This window comes from Dermacentor silvarum, chromosome 2, assembly GCF_013339745.2.
Source record: "Dermacentor silvarum isolate Dsil-2018 chromosome 2, BIME_Dsil_1.4, whole genome shotgun sequence".
Taxonomy (NCBI): domain Eukaryota; kingdom Metazoa; phylum Arthropoda; class Arachnida; order Ixodida; family Ixodidae; genus Dermacentor; species Dermacentor silvarum.
Genome location: NC_051155.1, coordinates 210,002,711 through 210,024,931, shown reverse-complemented (window position 1 = coordinate 210,024,931; position 22,221 = coordinate 210,002,711). Strand labels below are relative to the sequence as shown.

General features: G+C 41.4%; 1 protein-coding gene across 4 annotated transcripts in view; it reads right to left on the bottom strand.

Moving 5' to 3' along the window:
- Positions 1–22,221, bottom strand: part of LOC119442522 (neurobeachin-like protein 1) — a 104,581-nt gene that overhangs the window by 29,805 nt on the left and 52,555 nt on the right. For 3 of the 4 annotated variants that reach the window (XM_049662217.1, XM_037707430.2, XM_037707432.2), the window contains 12 exons: positions 21,806–21,971; positions 20,453–20,599; positions 17,537–17,678; positions 15,986–16,127; positions 14,229–14,335; positions 10,534–10,789; positions 8,788–8,975; positions 8,126–8,275; positions 6,149–6,306; positions 5,328–5,452; positions 2,092–2,215; positions 748–899 (listed from right to left, as the gene is read on the bottom strand). In XM_049662217.1, the coding sequence (XP_049518174.1) occupies positions 748–899; positions 2,092–2,215; positions 5,328–5,452; positions 6,149–6,306; positions 8,126–8,275; positions 8,788–8,975; positions 10,534–10,789; positions 14,229–14,335; positions 15,986–16,127; positions 17,537–17,678; positions 20,453–20,599; positions 21,806–21,971 (1,857 nt within the window). The remainder of the gene's footprint in view (positions 1–747; positions 900–2,091; positions 2,216–5,327; positions 5,453–6,148; positions 6,307–8,125; positions 8,276–8,787; positions 8,976–10,533; positions 10,790–14,228; positions 14,336–15,985; positions 16,128–17,536; positions 17,679–20,452; positions 20,600–21,805; positions 21,972–22,221) is intronic. The other variant, XM_037707431.2, reaches the window with a different exon arrangement.

The window sequence follows — 22,221 nt, the reverse complement described above, 5'->3', positions numbered from 1 at the left end:
ATATGGTGTCACATAATTGGTTCAACAGGTCTTATATGATGACTGTTGAGAAAGTATACCTTGTTCACATTTTGGGGTTGCACATATAGGTTCTTTATTAGTAACACACATTACTGCTTTAACTACACCTCATGAAGATCTGTTAAAGAACTAAACCACATTTGCCAGTCCATCGTATGAGTAATGGAACTTCCTTCAAGATGACATTGGTGAAAGTCCTTTTTAGATAAATTTTTACTATTCTATTTCCTTCTCTAGTTATGTTGATGTTTCGGTTTTCCTTGGTATCCTTCAGTTCTTTCACTTTCTGACAACCATTGTGCCCATCTGCTCAGTAATGACATTTTGGCATTAAGAGCAATCAAATGAAGAATGAGTGAATGTAAAACAGCAACTATGCTTAACTGCAGGCATAAATTGGCTGAAATGATGATAATGAAGCCCTATTAACATTATTTGACCTTCTAATCTAATAACACAGCCTTAAAGCTGAATCGCACAAGCTTAATAGCACTGCCAGAGAGCTACAAAATGACTCGTCAAACATGCTATCATAATAAAGCATTTTAGCAATCCCAGAGGCCACTTACAGGTTTCATATATCACTGCAAAATGTTTTCAAGCAGTGGCCGCTAGCCATTTTTCAGGTTAAACAGCCCTGTGATCACAGTATGTTTTTCATGCAAGTATGTGGGGTGACTACACAGAGTTAAACTAATTAAATGTGCCGAAAATTGTGGCACTTGCCTTCTTCCCTCACTGGTGAGAGGTCAATGAAGTATATCTGAGTTGCAGTGACCTCAAACCGGCCTTTCACAACTTTCATAAGTGTCACAAGCTCACAGTCTTCCTCGATCACGGGCTTCTTCTTATCAATGATGCCATCAGGATTTTCCAAGCTGAAATAAGACAAACCAGTCTCTGTTAAATAAGGAGTGCCCATATAGGCAATAGGTAATTTGTAATAGCGATAAGTAATAACTCATCTCACAAAATTTCATGTTATTAACTTATTACATTATGACTGCCATTAAGTCAAACGACTAGTAACCAACCGAAAAAGGTCGTAACAATAAATTGACAACTATCAATTCTGTCAGTAACCCTTGGCAAACCTGTTGGTGAATAAGAGTACAGCACTTAGGCAGATAACACATAAGTAATGCATGGAAAACACGGGGTATGCAGGAGATGGAAATTCAAGACGATGAGCAACACGAGAACAAGGTGAAAGCAGCAGCCAGGTCTTATATGATGTTATATGCTTTCACCTTGTTCTAGTGTTGCTCATAAGTAATGCATGTCATTCCTAAAACCAATTCAACTATGCCAACTGTTTCCCAAAAAGGTGAAGATATTGTCCGATTCACTTTTCATGTAAATATCGTCAAGCCATGATATGAATACCTAAAGGTATTCGCTGACAGTCACAAATGTCAAAATTCTGATGTGATGCTACCCAGATCAAAAGCTTGACTGACTGATTTGACTAAAGACAAATGATAGATGAACTTAATTCCAATTTTGTACAGCGCACAAATGGAAGGGGCTCAAACAAAAAGTGAAATCTAGTTCCCCTGACGAGAGTTCACTTGCAATGTTTAAAATCCCAAAGAAACACACTCAAGAACTATAAGAGATGTCGTAGTAAAGTGCAGAATAAATTTTTACTGCCTGGGCTTTTTTAACGTGCAACCAAGGCATGATACAGAGGGAGATTTCGTATTCCACCCCTATCAAAATGCAACTGTTGTATCCTGGTATCAAACCTGCAACCTCACATTCCACAGGAGAATGCTGTGACCACTGAGCCACCATGGCGGGTGACACAAGCTACAACCCAAAGCATTATTTCATTCAGTCTCGTACAGTGCAATCGTGCAGACTGAAATTCAAATATTTTGTTTAGTCACCACACTCATGATGGATTTCAAACCATTATGGAGGTGGCCTTTTAAATGATCTCATCAATATCATAAGCAACCCGGTCAGCTGTCAGTCCCATTATAAGCAAGGAGTATGTGGCCATAAAAAAAAAAAAAAAACAGAATATCTGCATGGCACAAAAAAAAAAAAAAACTATTAACTCACTCCTGCACTTGTCCCTGCAGAGCTTGGATGTCTTCTTCAGCAACAATATCTTCCTTTTGCTGCATGGCTCTGGCTTCAGCCGTGATTGGTGGAAGCCAGCTTGTGTTTTGGTTTGCCAGGATACCTGCCAACAGCATGACAGATATTAATTCTCTGCACTGCTTTGTTCAACATTTCTGTAAACAACCTCTGCATTGTTTCTGCCTCAAAAACACCATCCAAAAATGACACAACTATTCTTGTTGAATAAAGTTCAAATGGCTTTCCAGAATACAGGCACTGCTCAAGACATGGTGGTGATCCCTGAAACCATAAATTCTGAGTGAAACAATAACAAAGTGCTGGAAAGTGGGCAACTAGTAATTTCAAGTGCCATATAGAAAAAGTTTATTCCAAGAAAAGCTACGAGCTTCACAATAAGTCTCATTGCTCCAAGTCTTTTGACTGCAATGTTAAGAGTAATGAGACACTGCAGAAAAATGAACTTGCCATTTATTAATGGGCTCCATACATTTGCACAAACTGAATGACAACAAAGTCCTGATTAAACAGTCAATGATCAAATAAAAGTCGTACAACTACAAAAAAAAGCTTGCTTTGTTTCTTGCTCTATAAGAACAAATGATAAGTGTGGGCAGATTCAGCAGAATAACAGAAGGACTTCCAGGATGTTGCGAAGTGGTTTATGCTATAAGACAATGCAGTGGAACTCCAATCGTAAGGCTTTCTCAGGACCACTTGAAAACTTTGTATAATCCGACCAAAAAGAACTGTGTCTATAACACATGGTTTTCTGTGACAGAGTTGTGAGGAGCTTCAATTTAGGCTAATTCTCTACACGAACTCCGGGCATGAACATGCGTATCCGATACGATCTGCATGCCTTCTGATAGCTAATCGGTTTGATCTTTGCACATATTTTCACGCTTTCCATACACACTGGGGCAGTATTCTCGGGTGATCTCGTTGGTAGATAGTTTCACTTTCGCGAGATTTGTCGAAGTATATGGCCGACAGCAGTCTGGCAAAGTGAAGATAGCGAGCTTGGCACAGTGCCAAAAGCACTGTCCACATTGTACAGGGATGTGTCCAGGGACGGGAGCAGGTGCTGCAAAAAACGTTAAGAGAAAGTGCAGGGAGACGGAAATGAAGGGGCAAAGGGGGGCAGTGGTTGAGCAAGGCAAAGAGGGGGAAGGGAAACAAAGGATGGGAGGGCAGCATACACAAGGGGAGGAAAAAGAATTATGCAAAAACCATTGACAATGATTGTCAATGTAAAAGAATTGCCTAAACAAACGAATGAACGAACGAGCGAGCGAGCGACAGTTCCCCCTCCTTCCTGCCGATTCTCACAACGTGGTTGCCCGAGAGCGACAGCCGAATGCTCGAGGGACGAGTGCCAAGGGACTGCCCATTCCCTTGGCACCTTCCCTCGCCTTCCTGCGATGAACGAGTGACCGCCAGGCTCCCCTCCCCCTCCTCCCTCCAATACACACACACACAAACGCACGCACATGCACACACACACACACACCCTCTCCTCTTTCTCACTCCTCTTCACAACTTGATAACCCGAGAGCATGTGTCCTTTCCTACGGCGCATTTCCTTGCCTTCCCTCGCTTAAGGGGAGAGGCGGGTAAAAAAACGGCGATTTTCATTAAAGAAACAGGTTTTGTGTTTTTAGTTGTTTCAGCAACATTGATCTCTCCTATTTCACATATGATGAAATCAGAGCCATAAATGATCGGGAAAAGTATAATAACCTCGGTTAAAGCACTCGAGGTGGCAAGAAAAGGCACAGATATGACACATTTTCAAGCGTGCGATGCGTCAAACTGCGGTGTCGCACACCATTGGGCTCGTGCAAGGTGGTAGGCCTAAGCTTTTTCTCTCCAAGGTTAGCTTTGCCGCATCACAATCTCCCCGTGAAGTAATAACAATAATTAACAGAAGTAAATAGCTTTTATAACTTTCAATCGCCTTTTTCTCAACTTCATATTTTGGGCAAAACAAGGCGTTTGTGCACAACATTTTATGTACTTATTGTGTTCCAATCAAGACCACATTTGATGGGCGTAATCTTTAGGATATGTATATTGCACTTATCTAGGATTTAATGCAATCACTTTATTTTTTTAAGGATGAAAATTTTTAATGTACACGGGCACCAGCCACTGAATATGAAGCACCAGATACGAAATTCTCTTAAAATGTTGCCTGTAAAGGGAATCACATTATCTTGTTTATTAGCACTCAGTGGAATGTTAGGGATAGGAAAAATAATTTTGCACTGCTCTATCATGCTAACTGCTATGTCCAGCAGCTGCACAAACATGCACAGCTTCTCACTTATGCATGGCACTTAGGACATGAAAGCATCGAGATATCCTAAAACTAAAAGTAGATTTCAAATAAAGAGATCAAGCTCTACAAGTGGTAGAATTTTCATTCGCCCAGCATCATTATTTAAAAAGAAATATTTCTGAGGAGCATCTCCCCTTAAGTTCAAACCACGCAGGAAAACGGCTGAAAGAGCCAAAGAAAACTATTCGCTTCAAAAGGCTAGGAGCGAGTCAGGAAACCAGTCGGAGCTTTCCATGTGTGAAGGGAAGCTCTCCCCCTCCTTATGGAGGGGACGGTGCAGCGAGGGAGCTGCCGGAGGCTGGCGGTGCTTCTGGTGTCCCCCCCACTGGGTTCACAGTTACACGCGAGTCGTAACGCGAGACGAAACACGCATAATCTCACGTTGTATAACCCGAGGTTTTTAATGCATTGTCTCAATGGGGAGTTTGCCGGGACTGCACTAATCCGTCATAGAACCCAAGATGTCGCAAGCTCAGCGGACGCAGGACCGTGGTTCGACTGTACCAGGAAAGCTGGAAGGACGGTTGTACAAGACCGTGGCACCATCAGCAATGCTGTAGGCGTAGAAAATAATTTTCACTAATGTGTAAACGTAATAAAGCTTCAAACAGCTTCAGCAAGAATGATGAGGATGAGTTGGCATGAAAGTTCAGAGCGACTATGCATCAGAGGAACAAGTCAAGGTCCTGAATGTCACAGGGAAGGACTAAGAATGAACACTCAGACAGTGTGGGCACACGGAGAGAGCCTCATCCATAGAAAGCCAATGAATGTTTAAGCTGGAGGCAAGAGGCTCTAAGGCTCTAACGAATAAAACCCCCTCAAAGCTTTAACTAATAAAGACACAAATAACCACGCCAAATGTCCACACCTTGGTTGTCTCGTAGACAACTAGCCTGGTAGTGGCTGTCGAAATTGTGGTTCAGAGTCAGTTTCAGCCGCATCCTGGCAAAATTCTCCTGCTGGGACAGCTTCCAGTAAAGCGGCTTGATGACACTGCCAGTGGACAAGACAACAAATGGCAAAGTGTAAAACATAGCATAAAAAACAAGGGCTGAAGTTCTATGCTGCTTTAAACACACAATATGGATGTATAAGTATAGATGACAGGCAGCAGACTAAGTGGCTACGAAATCTCCACATTCACTACGTGGTTATAAGGTACAGTCTTTTCTTGATACCTATGGCACATACTATGCATACGTATTTGAATATATCAGTGTCAAAGCTAGCGTTCGAAGTACACGAAGTTAAAGAGGAAAATATCTTGCAAAGTTGTATGTACCATCCCTATAGCTAACAGCAGGTAAAGCTTTACTTCCTTGGTCATATTAATAAATTTTTACCATCCAAGAGAAACATAACTTTTTTTTTTTTTACCTGTGATCCAACAGCCACAAATTTGACATATAAGCAGTAGCAAAACGACATGGTCAGTAATATCTAAAACGTGGCAAAAATTACATGAGATGTGTCACTTAAAGCTTCGATAAGCAGTAGATGAATACCGTACAACTTCTTGACAAATTGTCTTAATACCAAATATTTGTGTTACCATACTTCTTTTGCACCAAGTTATATAACTTTTGCCTTAAAAGATTTTACAAACTTATCAGCAACAAACAAAATGAGGCCTCTTGAGCCCATATAACTAGTCTACCTGCATACATATATAAGATACACAATACTAACCTTGATGCCCAGGGACCACAGGGTCCAGTGAGAAAAAGCTTGGTGGCTTTCCACCGTCGACAGATGAACAAGTGTTGGTTTCGAAGGTTTGTTTGCACTGCAAGTATCCGCTGCTGCTCCTCCACCAGCCGGGTTTGAAATGCACTCAGGATCTGCGACTGTTCAAAGCAAAAGCCCACGCAATCATAAAGTGTGCCTTATATAACATAATAGGGGAGCGCGAAAAGTCATTTTTTTAGATCGAATCAAATACGAATCGAATCGGCGCCAGAAGCAAATCAAATCAAATAGTAGTTTTCGAATAATAAACAGCCATTCTCACAATTAATAAAAACTATGTTCGCATATTAGTATTCATAACATTAGCAAGTTTGTCATTACATTGCACGTTTTGAAGTGTTGCATATGAAAAGCACAAATAGGACCATTAGGAACAAATAAGCGGTGTGCATACGCAAGATTCTTTGGAGAGAGTGATGATTGCTGTACAGCTGGTAAAGTCTGGCTCCCTGAACAACACAGCCTGCTCCATTACTTAAGTTCTCATGTTTTATACCTATATTATGGCGGCGGGGAGGAAATTTATTATATTTCAATTTTATGTTTGACTGTACCCAGTTGATGTTTTGAAGTACTCAGAAACTATTCATATTTATGAATAAGAAATATTCGATTCGTTATTCGAAAGTTTTGAATGTTCGTGCACTTATGTTGAACTAGCTGTGTCATGCTCGGCCTAAAATGCCTTCTAAATCTGCCTCCCCACAATTACTCATAAATAAGTTTTACCCCCAAGAACTTTTTACTAAGATGTATTGGTAAAAATAAAACAGGTCACTCACCAAGGTCAAAATAAAAATAAATGACGTTTCGGGACCCGTACGGATCCCTTGATCGCTAAATTGTGTGAACAAGGAATCCGTACAACTCCCGAAACGTCATTTATGTTTATATTGACCTTGGTCAGTGACCTGTTTCATTTTTACCAATGCTTTTACCTGACCCAACGGCATTCCGTCAAACTCTTGACTACTTAAGACGTACAAGTCACTAATGATAACCTGTGTGATGCCTGGAGTCTGGAGCTATCCAACCAGAGTAAAAAGCGAGACACAAATGAAAACAAGCAGACGGAATGCCTCCTAAACAGGACCAATTGAAAGCAGCACCAAAAACTTAACCCATGTGAATGAATTGCACCAGTGTCGCTTGCACAGACAAAGGTGGAGCCAATAGTACGCAATTTGTTTCATTTGTTCCCCCTTCACAATTTACTGCAGATGAATAAAAACAGGCGAAATCTTGGCACCGACTGCTTTTAGCCACAATGTTTAAAAACACCTTGATTTCCTCCAAAAAGTACTTCTGCACTATACTTGCAATAAAACAGCCTTTCATATGAGGAACTGTCACGCTCAATACCTGGCCAAGTACTACACCATGAAACACAAGAAATAATAAATGCCTACATGCACTTAGGGGACAATGAACCCCAGCTAGCTAATCCACGTTAAGTGCTAAAATAAACATCAAAGGAACTCCATAACAGTTCTAGCTGATTTAGCTATTTCTTTATTCTCCCTACTATCCTTCTTCTTTTGTCACTTTCAGCTTGTTCATTCATGTCTAGTGTAGCATGTTATACTTGATACTTGCCAAACCATAACCAACCATTCATTGTCATTCTTTTTTTTTTTTCACCAATCAGCTGACGCACACACGTACAAAAACACACACACACATGCATGCGTGTGCTGCTTTCAGCAAAAATGTGTGAACACTTGCTGAACATGAGCCCATTTCTATGTTCAATAATGGCCAAGCATGCATCATGATGTCATGGAGAGGACAAAAGTTATGAAGGACTGATACATAGGAAAGCGTGAAGAGGAGTATCGCAAATCCTCTTTAATTAACTGGACATACTGAAACATAAGTTGGAAAAGGCAGTGCATTTTCAAACAACACCCAACTCACTTGAAATCGAAGCTTGCTCTCACCAACCCCTCTGCTTCGTCGATGCATGGCAACCATGATGCCTTCATAGCACTGATTCCAGAAGCCATTCATGGCTTCATGTTGCTCTCTAATAAGCATTGAGCTGTACTGCTCTTGCACCGGTCTTACCTGTGCACAATACATAAGAAACATGTCACACAAAGCACTTACTATGGCAATGCATCATTACTAGCAAAACACAAAAATGCATAAAGATTTACAATACGGTCCCTGATAATCATACAAAGCTAAGTTAAATTTGGCAGTTCCATCATGATAGCAAAGCAGCAAGAACACTATTATGGTCATTTCTCAAAATCAAAAAGAAATTTCTCCTTCAACTGAGCTAAACACTGTTTTATTGCATAATTTACTCTTACAGAAATAAGATAAGAAAGTATAGCCACAAATATGGCCGCTAATAATGATGATAAGAAAAAATAATGAAAGGAAGCAAAGCCAGTATTTCAAAGCCTCCTTACGATAACTGTGCCAAAGTGCTAATTTAACAAGGCCAGGGATGAAACCAACTAGCAGTACTGTTTGCCGCTTTCTTCAGACACAAAACCCTGTGCTTTTAGCAAGCAAGCCAGCACCAATCTTCAGCACTCAATTTAAACCACTATTCATGGATTACTAACCACATTAGAGACAAATGAAGTCCATTCTGGTGTGAGGGCATATTTCTGGAACTGGTCAAAAAAGGCTGGGCCAGCATCCATGTTAGGCTGCGATGGCAAATGCTGCCAGGCCCGTAATCTAAGGCCAACTCTCTCCAACAAAGCACGCACCACAGGAATCACAAACGAGTATTGCTCCTGATCTCCGTCTGAAACGAAAGCAAACAACAACATGCATCGGCATTCGGCATCATAATGTAATGGTTCTGCCATAAAAAAATCAGGACCCCGATTGACAATGTGCCTTATGATGTTAATGCTACAGAAAAAATTTTAAGTTAGCGCTGGTTAAGCATGAGCACCAGTTTGAAGATGCACAGCCAGCACACAGCACATGCCATAAAGCTTCCCACACACCTGCGAGATGGAAATCTGCCTGTAGAATTGTTTAGCCACTGAAAAACTGATAAAAACAAGTCTTCATTCCTTCATATTAGTGTCACTGAAATTAATGTTTTGTTGCCTTGTATTCAGTACTACAGATTCAGCTCAACGTGTTAACTTCAATTCAGATCAGTAGGTTCCCCAGCTTGTTGCAGCTTGGAAGCTTTGGGCAACTGCTAGAACATTATGGTGAAATGTGCCAATTGCGGTGTACACAGGTCACATCTCTTCGCAAGCCCATTCTAGAGTATTTCTGTAACAAGGCAAAACGTACAAGGTGCACGCAGGAATGTAGAGAAGGCCTCTTCCAGCTTCCTGTGGCCTTCACAACAGCAAGGGGGGACATGCTTGCTCCTTAATTGCAGTTTAAGCAAAGGAATGTACACGGGCATACAAAGAGATGTATATTCAATATACAATACACTTCAATTAATTCGACTTTTCAGTTATTCGATCACGACAGAACATACCAGCTGGCACCCATGCATTTCCCAGGGCCCAAACTTTCGTTATTTCAATCCTAAAATTGGCATTCCCCGTATAATTCGAAGTTGACCAGTCAGCACGGAGGCACCTGACCCCTATGGTGACCCAATAGCAACACCTTTAGTAGCAGCATGTCTCAGCAGAGCTCAGGGGACGGTGAGCACACGTCATCTTTCAAAAATTCCTTTCGGCCTGCCCTCTGAAGATTTTCAAGCAATAATGGTAGCTCACAATGTCCGATTACAGTATTTACCTATATATAATGTGCGCCTTTTGTTTTTCTAAAAAAGCTTCAATGAAAATTGCCAGCGTGGTGCAATCAGATACAAAAGCAAAACTGGGTTCACGGCATTTGTATGCTTTACCACATAGCACTGACTGCACTGCGGCAAAGCTGACTTTAAAAACCGGCCACCATTTTGCAACGCATATTAGACCCTTGCCCATATTTTTCTGCTAGAAAATTGATTGCGCGTTGGGTCTATAATCGTTTCATAGCTTTAATGCCATTTCTACATAAGTTTTCTACTTTGTACAAATAGGAAGTGGCCATGCGTTTGATTCGGGGGCATGTTAGAACTGGGCAAGTTCTGCCAAGAGAATAAAGTGTTGCGTTCTGACGTTTTTTTTTTTTTTTTTTTTTCATCTTGTATAATTCAGCCCGCTGGATAAATCAATCAGTTTCATCGGCCCCATTGGGGTCACATTAATGGAAGTCGACTGTGTATGCAAAGGCATACATACAGGTACACCAAACAATTGGGGGCTGCAATAGGTGCATTTCAGTGAACTACTTGAGAACTGAATAAAAGGCTTAGCGCTCCACTGTCAGCTCACCTTTGACTGCTTTGGCGAGGACCGTGTTCACTCCAGTGAGCAGGTAGCAGGACTCCTCCAGTGATGCAAATGGGCGTGTCTGCACAAGTGTGTGCAGCCGAGCCGTGGCCATGGCGCAAAGCTCAAGCTTGTGGCTCGCAGCACACACCAGCAGGATGCCCAAGGCGAGCTTGGACATGTCCTCCCAACCCTCATCTCCCGGTGACTCGCCAAACACCATCAGCAGGTCCATCACCATCAGGACATGCTCCAGGAGCTGCAAAGGTTGTTAATAGAAGGGAGACGTACAAGGTAACTGTCGACGCAAGGCAAGTACTGGATGCTTCAAGGTAAATGGCATAAATGTTGTCACGAGAAAGATAGATGGCATCTCTATAATGCAAGCAAAAAAGAATAAATCCATATTTTGAATTAGTTTTATTTTATCCATCTATGCCTAAACTTACAATTTAAAAAAGATTTTATACATGAGTACAAAAAATTGAAGAAAAATGTGTATCTTCAAGTCACTCTATATAAGAGGACAAGGAAAATGGTCCACCTAATCAATAATTCACGTAATAAAATTCGAAGAATTCAGCAGATCATGATGACTTCATCACAAGGAACAAAAAGCACTGTCGCGCAAGTGAAACATGCTCACAGGAAACAACACAAACCACAAGAGACTCTTGCGATATGTGCTGCTTAGTTTCCTGTTAGCATAAACAAGAAAATATGGCATTTTGCTAATATTCTAAAGGCTACTAAGAACACATGACACTAGGAACACATGCAGCTTAAGGGCCCATTCACACTTGCGACTAGGCGAGGTCGCACGACCAAGTTAGTCGCAAGTAGTCGCAAATGGTCGCTTTTCTCGAAAGGCGACCATTTCGGGCCAGTCGCTCACTGCTCGATTTTTCAGTCGCACGACCGCAGTCGCAGAACAGCTGAACCAATCAGATGAGAAGGAACAGGACGTCCATATACGCTGACGCTTATTTTATGCGGCGATGACATTTCAAGCAGACGTGAACGGCATATCGCGAGGCATTTCGGTTTAGCGGCTCGTCGGTCGCATTTGTCGAACATGACGAACGAACGAACTCAAGACGAACGAACATCGTTCGTCTTGAGTAGCTTTCTGGTCGCCAGTCGCAAGCGGTCGCGCGACCTCGCCTAGTCGCAAGTGGGAATGGTCCGTAACTCTTTCCTTAGCAGGCCTAAAGAAATTGATCAATTTCATCAACAGCTTTTTTTTTACTTGTAGTTTACCATATCCAGTGGAATTCTTCTACTAGCGAGACCATTGCACCCGCCTGAAATAGGTGACTAAACTTTAACTATTGGTCAGATTTGACAATTTTTGCCAGCTTGAGTCTGGAAAAATAAATCCTTGATGTATCATCGAAAGTAGCCTCCAGTGCTCCTAGCATTAAAGTCCCCAGTCAAACAATGCAAGGTTTGCGCTTTGGTCGACTCAGCAATTATTTTTAAATGATGTTACTAGTGAAGACAAAGAAGCTTCTGTCAGGTTGTATAAATTTGCAATCCGACATTTAGGCTGTTTTAATGATGTCTCAAGCTTCGGCATATGCTCATGAGTGAGCATTATTTTGATAATTGTGTTTGACTAATATCAAGTGCTACTTTATATTTAACTGCCGTGGGTTGCTTTTATCAATCAGGGCTTCAAGAGCATATGTACAACTCATTATGCCAAATCTTTCCTGTAGTGCCAAGTTTTTAATCGCACAAGAGCACACAGTCGGATGCTGACCAACCTTCGGCAGAATCTTGACTGGCAGTCTGATTTCTTACTTTTTTTAAAACTGGCTGTGCAGGAACTTTTACTCAATACTGTATAATACCATGCAACACTATACGTTACTGTACAGTACTGTACAGGAACTGAACAAAGCATATGAAGGCTCCAGTGCCAGTTGAATGCTGATAACCATTGCTTCGCCTGATAACCATTGCTTCTCTATCCTAAAGAATTTAGCAAAAAATGAACTAGGTGTCTGCCATAACAAGTAAAAACAAATGCTCCCTGCACAACAGGAACTTACCTGTTCTCACATTTGCTAAGCTAGTGCTTTCCCGCATAGCACGGGCATCACTATGGCTAGTATTGATGCCAATGAATCTGCGTAATAACTTTTTTGCATGGTATGACTTACAAAAATTGGAATTTGGGAGCCAGGTGCATATTTTGTATACAGTTAAACCTGGATATAACGAAAGTGACAAATTCCCGAAACACTTCGTTATAAAGAGGATTTCGTTATAAGCAGGTGTGGCACGAAAATTCGAAAAAGAAACACTTACCATATTTACTCGATTCTAACGCGCCCTCGATTGTAACGCGCACCCATTTTCCGTGACCAAACAAGAGGGGGAAAAAAATGTGCGTGGACGCGTGTCGTTTCGCACAAGCGCGAGGCGTCGGAAACGAATAGTGAGCGACACGATGGCGTCGTAGCATCATATAGTCTAACCTAGTGTCAGGTTAGTGAAGTGAAGTGCAGAGACTTGCGCAGTAACCAAAGAGTGGCGCTGCCAGCGTGCTGAAAAAAAATATTTTTTTTTTTCCTTTGGCAACATCAACTGGAAAAGGAGAGTGCCGGCTTGGCAGGCTAGGCCAGCTGCAGCAAGCGGGGGGATCAGGTTTGAATGAATGGAGGGGGAAAGGTCACGCCTGCGGCGGCAAGATCGCCGGGTCGAGGTCGAGAGATGCAGGCCCGCGTCGCGTATGCTCGCTCACACGCACGCGCACACACATGCGCTCGCTCTCGCCTCGCAGTTGCCGTGAATTAGAGCGCGCCAAGCGCGACGCCGCCGCTACGCATTTCATCGCGGCGGAGAAGGTGCTTCCGGTTGCTGCTCGTGCAAAAATTTTAAAATTTGGGGTGAAATCGCTAGGAATTGTCGGCGGGGAACATTCGTTATTTCGAAGGGTCTCCCGCTACTACTTCATTACGTAGAGGTCTCAAATACATCTGCTTCTATGAAGTAACGGTGGAGAATAGAAAAACTTCGTTATATCTAGGAATTCGTTATATGGAGGTTCGTTATAAGCAGGTTTAACTGTATTTCAGATTTTTTTTTACTCTGTAGTTATAACTAAAAATATCCAAGTATTACTTTCATTCATGTTCCTTGAAGTGTTTCTTTGAAGTTTCACATAAATATTCTAAAAAATTGTCTGAGCAATTATTACTTCTTTACATCCATTCAAAAACACCAGTGATAATATTGTGTATAACGGTACACGTTGCGGCTACTACATCTTGAAATAAAACGTTAAAACATAAAAGCAATGAAAATTAGCACATTTCTAGCAGTAAGGAAATAGTTAATATCATTATAGCACACATTTCTTTTCAACTTTCCTTACCGCTGCACTACGCATGAAGCAAAGCAGCTGTAAACCTGTAAAAGAATGTGAAGCTTAGACTTACACACATTTATTATCATGTAATAGCTGAGTCGCACATTTCAAGAGGACACACATTACGCAAGAAGCATCATATCTACATCAACACAAAGAATGTAAAGGTGAGGCTTACACACATTTACTATGACATTATAACCGAGTCACAGATTTGAAAAGGACATTATGTACGAAAAACTAAGACTTATATCTACATCAACACAAAAATAAAAAAATGATTGCATATTCACTACAGAAACTTAATAGCGCTACTCACCTTCTCACTCAATCGGCTCTCGTCCTCGACATTTTCGTGGCAGACAAAGTCAAAAACCAGCTTCATAAGCTCGGATGCATTCTCAGCGTAGGTGGCATTGGCCTGTCCTGAAGAGAGAGGAAACAAAGAAGAAATGTCAGCTCTACATTCACATCACACAGAAAAATTGCCTCATCAACAGTGAGGAAGCCCAGAATGTGACAATGAGAATGCAGCTAAGTTTTGATAATGAACCAAAAATCATATGGAAATTGTTTCTTGCCTCACATGACAAATGGCCGTAAATAAAACCAGCAATGAAAAACACAAAGCGTATTTTAAAAATCTGCCTATGTATAAGCTTGTCTGCTCAAGCAGAGCAAACTCAATCATGATTTGCTGATGTAGATCAGTGGCTATGGCACTACGCTGTTGAGCAAAAGGTCGCGGGTTCGAGCTTGGCCACCACGGCCGCATTCCCATGCTGGTGGAATGTAAAAATGCCCATGCATTTGGTGCACATTAAATAACCCTAAGCGGTCAAAATTAATCCTGAGTTTCCTCTATGTCGTGCCCCATAATCGGATTGTGGTTTTGACACATAATAACCCATAACGCAGAATTTAATTAAACTCAATTATGCCAGCTTCCCATTTATTTAACGCAGGGGCAGACTTCCACGAGATCTTAGGTCTACATAAGATGCGAAGACTGTAGCTGACAAAGTGAATGTTCGTTTGTGGTGTCTTTATTGGCAACATCAAAATTTCCTTTAACATTACTCAACCTTTATTCCTGCTGCATTGCTTCAAATGATGGACCCCTCTTCGAAACAACAGCCCATGCATTGTACTGTCTCTGCTTGCAAAGCTATGAAGGAAAAATCTGTAAGGCTTACGCAACTGCAATTGACTTGACTTAACTGAACAACAACAAGTGCCCTGCATCTCCTTAGCCACGAACACATGGAATCTAGTCTTTCTTTTCTTTACAGTGAAAAGCTTTGTTCACTTTCCCTTCACTTGGATGCTCATGAGTGTTCATCGCAGACATGAAGTTGTGACATACAAAAATCTCACTGCCATACATGTGCACTTTACATTCCCACCTTTATAGAGTCACCAGTATATTTCTTCAATGCTTGCCTTTTCCCTCTTAGTCTTCATTTAGCAGCTTGCACAGCGGTTTTTGAGTTTAAAGCACAAATCATTTACAACTGCAATGGAAACCTTACAATGTATCATATGTCCAGCAAGCTTCAAAAGCATAAGGGCCTCTGTCCTTGTCACCAGAACATGACAGCCATTGCGTATTAGCAGTGCACTAGCCTGCACTGGCCTGCAGTACGTGAAATCAGCCTTTTTTTCCCACTACAGCTCACTTCAGCAACAAGAGCAATGGTTTTATGGTTTTGAGACAGACAGTACATTACCCACAACCAGCAGGTCCTCAAGAATAGTGTTGCGAATGTGACAGAGTGACACTGTCCTAATGCACATCTTGACTGCAGTGCATTTTTTGTATAGTAAGTAGGTATCCCTCGCATATGAGGTTATGAAATAATGGAAAGGTATAGAAAGTCCAAACATATCGGAAACATAAGAGTATACCCGGCACCCTCATCATTATATCACATACACATGCCCACGCACTGTGTAAAATGCGGTAACTTCATAAACACACTGGATATCTTGCTGCACCCTCGCTTCCCAGCCACTCACAATGTTTTGCTTGCATGTTTCTATAATGCAGAGCAAAGAAAGCGAAAAAAGGTTTACCATAGCTACCTGATTCCTGCAGGCTGGTGCAACAGGCTTGAAGTAGCCTTTCAAAAAGCCTCCGCTTGATCTCCAGATGTGAAGCAACAAGTTCATTGGTCAGGGCAAGTTTGTTGACGCATACCAGCACTTGTCCACGTTCCTAGTATAGCAATAGCACACATAATATACAATGCTGCTAAAATGAGGCTTGAATTACCGAGAATAAAAAAAGATGTTAAATTATATGAGCACTGCATGCCCAGTCAGTCCATCTTACTGTATCTTTCAGATTCTTTCTTCCTTATGAATACAGAAGTCCACGTTATCACTGGCAATCTTTTACAAAATTTGCCCGCAAAATCGGCATAGTATACGAGGAAGAACCCAATGATAATGAAATTTTTTTTCTTTTTTTCAAAATTCACATATTTTTCAGAAAGCTTCCAAAATTTGATCACTATCAAAGTACCTTTGCTGAGATGCAGTATATTGGCCCCATCATTTCTTCCATTCAAAATGATTTGATGCCAAGCACTGGAATGCTCGGCATTGCAAGCATTCAAGATATTGATAGCTATTTGCAATTGCAAGCAATTGATGACCATTTATGAGATCTCATAAATGGCTCTCACCATTAAGTAAATAAGAATGGCATGGCTCATAGTTTTTGAAAGCCTTTCAAAAGACTGTGGTGATTTCTGCTGTTATTTCTTCTAAACGAAACAGAAATTGACCCTCTCACCCATCATCACAGTACCGACAAACGAGCCCTTCCTCAACTGATGCAGAGGGCAGTGTATAGTACTATCGTGCTCAGTATTATCTACAGCGTGAAAGTGAGTGGCAAAGCAGTCAGTCATTATAGCTCATACTGAGTGCGAAAGTACATATGCAGTGTATAGAGGCAAACGTCAGTACTAGCACTCCTTCCAAACTCTCTAGGAATTTAGTTATCTTTGTCTGCTCCCTTGTACAATGTGAGCTCTTCTGTTTTCTGGTCTGTAACATGGATCATCTTGCATTGATCATAACCATTAAGAAGAAGCTTAATCTTGAGCCATACACCAATTTGTCTGTTAAAATGCACATGATAGGCTTAGGATGGGTTTGGCTGACACAAGACAGAGGTAATAGGAGATCCCTGGAAGAATGTCCTGCAGTGAACTTAAAATATGCTGATAATGTGATAATAATGACAATGAATAATTTAACAGAGACTTCAGTCTTTAAAAATTATGTTGGGTCCTCAAAAAACTCAACATGTGTATATATCTTTGACTATGTCTGCAAAAAACTTTCAAGAAGAGGGAGAGGGAAAAAAATAAAAATAAATATAAAGCTCCAAGGGGCAGAGTCATTTAAAGCAGAGGTGCATTTTCTATGGGATCTCAAACATAGCAAAAAGTAAATTTATTGCTTTTCTGTTTTAGCTCCAGCCCGGCTTCACACTAAGAACTACTTCTAGTTCGTCTTTTGTTCTTAGTAGAGACAGTTACCTAAGACAGTAACAATGCAGTAAGTTCCATTCTATAAACTCCTAATAAAAGTAGTCAGCAAACAGCAACACACCATCCAAGACTGCTTAGAAGAACCCTCGATGCCACGCCAAGCAAGAAGAAACGCTGCCTCCACAACACAGTCGATCAGCTGTTCCTCAGTGCCGCCACTCAGGCCGTTTTCTACAGGACTTCGCACTGGTGATATTCCCAACCTACAGCATGACAATGTTAAGAATAAAATGAGCACAGGCTTCACACAAACACATGAATGTACATGGAAAATAAGCAATGCGGAGTGATTGTGGAACACCTTTTTGACAGCAATATAATAGAAAACTTGCATATTGAAAGCGAGAATCAAGTGGGTTTCAACAGCATTATGCTGTCCGTTGCACATCGTCAGTCCTCTTTGTGCTGCTGTCATGCCTCATTTCAGCTTAAGGATGATGCAGCAGAACAACTTCACCTCCACCCCCTTGTTGAAACATTAATTATCTTAACTCTGTTGCACAGCATACATACAAGTTGAAGCACTTTTTCCTCAATTCACTACATCAACTAGAAATGCAAAGTCATTTAAACAAGAGAATATAGAATTGCTTACTGAATGGTCATTCTTCCCAGAACACTGTAAACAACTCAACTTTCACAATTTGGTGTGGGAGGAATTTCCCCCCCATAAACAATTCACTCTTTTTCATAATACAAGTAGAGATGTTCTATTTTGGGAAATTTAGTGCCTGAATTCTTAACACTGAAACTCATAATCAGGCAAAAAACGCGAAGTATCAAGATTGAGAATAGGATGTTTGTGGTATGCACCGTAGGAATGTGTTTCACATTTCTCACATTTTTATCTAAGTGTGAAACCACATTTCTCCTGCATGGACAAGCATAAATTTCATCAAAGGGTGGCACACCAATGCACTGCTTCATTTTGCAGCTTTTCAATTGCTAATCTGCCTTTGTCCAGCTCCTACAGTAATGGGACCACTGAAACATCCTTATGCATTCGTACATTCTAGATTACAAGTGCCACATTAGAGAGCTTTAACTGGTATGTATGTGCTTTAGCACAACCATTTCTATGGAATACTGAAGCAGAAATGCAAAAAGCTGTGCTAGTGGTCACATTTAGTGAGGCCGTGTTTGAACCAGAATCTAGTGAAATTTGCAGGACTTAGGAGTTAGCGTCGCTGCAAAATCCATTACACCAGCAAGCAAGAGCGCACAGCCACAGTGTACAATAAGAGAGCTCCACAATGCCACTGAGCACAGGCAACAAGATGCTGTGTGCTATTGAGGCGCTGTCCCAACATTCCACTGGAATGGCAACGTCAAACCATATATACATGCCCTCTATCACTAATTATCTGAGCAGCTTTTTTCAGTCTAAGTCCACAGCCCCATCATTTCTTATGCATTAGTTGTATACAATAGGTGCACAAAAAAACCTAGTAAGAAAGTTACAAAATTAATGGAAAATTAATATTGCATTTTACATTTGATAGCCCAAAGAATATGCATATCCGATTTTTTAAGATGGGTTCTTGTAGTCAAGCACCCCTACTACCGTACTTACTTGTGTAAGGCCCTCACTTTTCTAAAAAAAATTTTTCGCTGGGTGCACGCCTTACATGAGGCAGCCTTATAGCTACTTAATGAAGCATCGAACTGCACTCAGATCGCTATGCAAAATAACACATCCACTGGCAGCTGACTATGAAACCATTTACAGTAGCTGTCCGATTTTTTGGGCACAGACCATGCCATGAGCTAAATAATTGGGCAGTCTGAAAAAACAAATTGTGATGTTAAAATCAATTTCGGTGTTTATTAGAGTGCCAACTCAGCATAAAACTTGTTTTCAGGCTTTTCTTCAGTGTTGTGCTCAATTAAAATAAAACTTACTTGAAATTTTGTGATGGCAGAAGCCGCGGGTGCGTTTTGCATTCACTCATCACGCAGCCTGATGTGCGTTGCAGGTCGTCGTGAAGTTCCAGTTTCAGTTTATTATCCATTCAATACAATGATTATGTAAACGATACTATACATTCGAGGGTCCCAAAGTCAAAGACTGCAACGGGACCCTCGATACGAATTACGCAGCCTTGACTCCGTGACACTGTCAGTTCAGGCTGTGCTACGCAAAATAAGTTTGGAGCTTCATCAGCTTTATGCCCACATGTGTGCTTAATTAAGCCATTCCATCCAGAAAGTGCACACACAAACTTGGTGTACGTTCATGATAGTTGTTGGCGGATCTCCCGCGAACTCAAACTCTACTTCACGCACATGGCCATCAGTCCAGCCAGTGCATATGATTTCATGCCCAATCGCCGATGGCACAAATATCTTAAGGGCAAACTTCTTACAACAGCTTGCCGCCTGCCACACCTGCTGGAGAGGCCTAACTAGCACCACTTCACCGATCTCTGCGACCAAAGTTCCAGTTTGATGCCAAGAGCATGATACAGTGATGCTGATGATGTCATCAGTCAGCAGGACAACAAGTGCTATCTAGTAGTGGTTTGCAGTAAATTACCCACAGCGGGGGGGGGGGGCCTTACACAAGGGTGAGCCTTTACACAAGCAAACATATATAGTATATTGCAACAGCTCAACTTGTTCTTGGTTTGAGAAAAACAAACTCCATGCACCATACAGCAATTGTTTACTGCAGCAAATTGCACAGTGAAAGAGCTTCACAGTAATGTTCACTTCACACGAGCAATGTTTGTAGCCATGATTTGCCACTGCTGACAATGCACTTGAAGTGCGAGTTATTTAAGATAACACTCTGAATTCTTAGAATTTTTGCTCTCGTGGACATTAATAGCAGGTGGGGACTACAGATCTGCACATGCTGCAGTACTGAAAATAGTATGCACAAAAATAATGGTCACTTATAAGAGCTGAAAGTACAAGTGAGTTGCATACAGCACAGTAATATGGCTCCCATCACAACACTGTCAAGCTCACTCACATCTTATGTGCTGGTGAGATGCGTGGGCTTTGGTCAGGAGCCCTACGCAAGGAGGAAGGAGTGACGGAAACAGGGCTGCTCCGCTGGGCCGCGTCGGACGCCAGGTCCTCCTGGCTTGAGCACTGGCTGTTGGTACGGGACCGAGCACTGCACACGAAACGGCAAAAGAGATTAGCTAAAAAGAACTTGTACACACAGTACCACAAATTTTCAGACTTATTAGATTTGCTACTAAAATCACCGTAGCCAAGATGAAGTAAATTTGTGGTTTTATCGCAAGTCAATAACATGTACAATACTAGTAATGTGCAAAGTGCCGTTTGGATCCATCTTAGCTCCAGGAATATCTGGGATCCATACCAAAATATCATACAGCAAACAGAACAAATAATATAGTCTCAGCGTGCACACATCCATTGCAGAAAACACGAATGGTCTTCCACTAACAAAATATAGAAAATAGTACCCAGAGCACCTCCTAGTGCGGTACTATACATACATATGTGAAACATATGCACATAGAACAAAGGCATAAATGAAGCCTACAGTTATAACACACGTGGTGACTGTAGACCACAGTAATACATCTTTACATTCTTAAATCTGGGCCAAGAAACATTTAAAATTTTCTACTCTGATATCTTCATCACAGCCAAAAGTAAGTCAAGCCATCAAGCATTTCTGTAGTCACCTCTCTCACCTTGTGAAGATATGCAGATATTCGGACTACAAAGGAGGCCACTAGTTCTTTATGGACACCACAAAATGAATGTGCAGAATATTACTCCTCTTGGTTGCTTTCAACAAAAGTAAATATAACTCATTGTATATGCCACAAGCGATCAAGTACTGTACAAATTATTATACACTGCATGAAAATTTTGATAATTCAGTTGTTTTCCAAAGGCCTCTTGCATGGTAGGATGGAAAAAAAATATTAATAAATTGCATTCTTGAAGTGTAACTGCTATACAATATGCAATTACAAAATATTAAACATTACAGAAGACTCATGAAAATTGTAAAAGCATGCGCTGCAAACCTTCTACTACTTGGTCAACGATTACTGCACTTTTGCCTGCCCGAAAACATCACAAAAATGCACTGCAAGCTTTGTCACTAATGGTGCCCCTTTTGCAGTGCCTTTAAGCTCTTTGCAGCATTCCCTGGAACAACTTCTAGAGAAAGTAGCCAGAACTGTACACCGAAAAATAAAGCAGACATTTTTTTACTCAAGGGGGCTAGGAAAATAATTGTGGCACCTTTTGTGGCATATAAAATGTTCAGCTAAGACGGCAAGACATGCAGACCCAAGACGTGCAAAGCTAAATCAACGTCCACAAGATGACCCACCTTCCAAGGAACTGAGTGATCTCAAAATCAAAGATGTGCTCCTTGAGGTGGGTGAAGATTTGGGACGCTTTAGGTGATCCAGGCATGATTTCGTCTAGTGACTGCTGAGCAACCAGGGCCTTCTGGGAGAGGCGGTGAAGTGTACCACGCTTCAACACGGGTGACCCTGCGAAGAAAAAAGAATATTTGTTGCAAAGGGCCTCAGGATCGAGGGGTAATGACAGATGGCTCTATGATTTATGATGGTGGCTAAAGCAAAGAACCAAAATGACTAAAAGAAGGGCACACAGCATAAGCCTTGACTGGTGGTGCACTGTCACTAGACTGCACAGCTGCCCATTCCCTTTCACTGTAACTCTCGCTTCCTCAAGGACTCGCATCCCCTTGCAAGGATGAATGTCCACATTCTCACAACG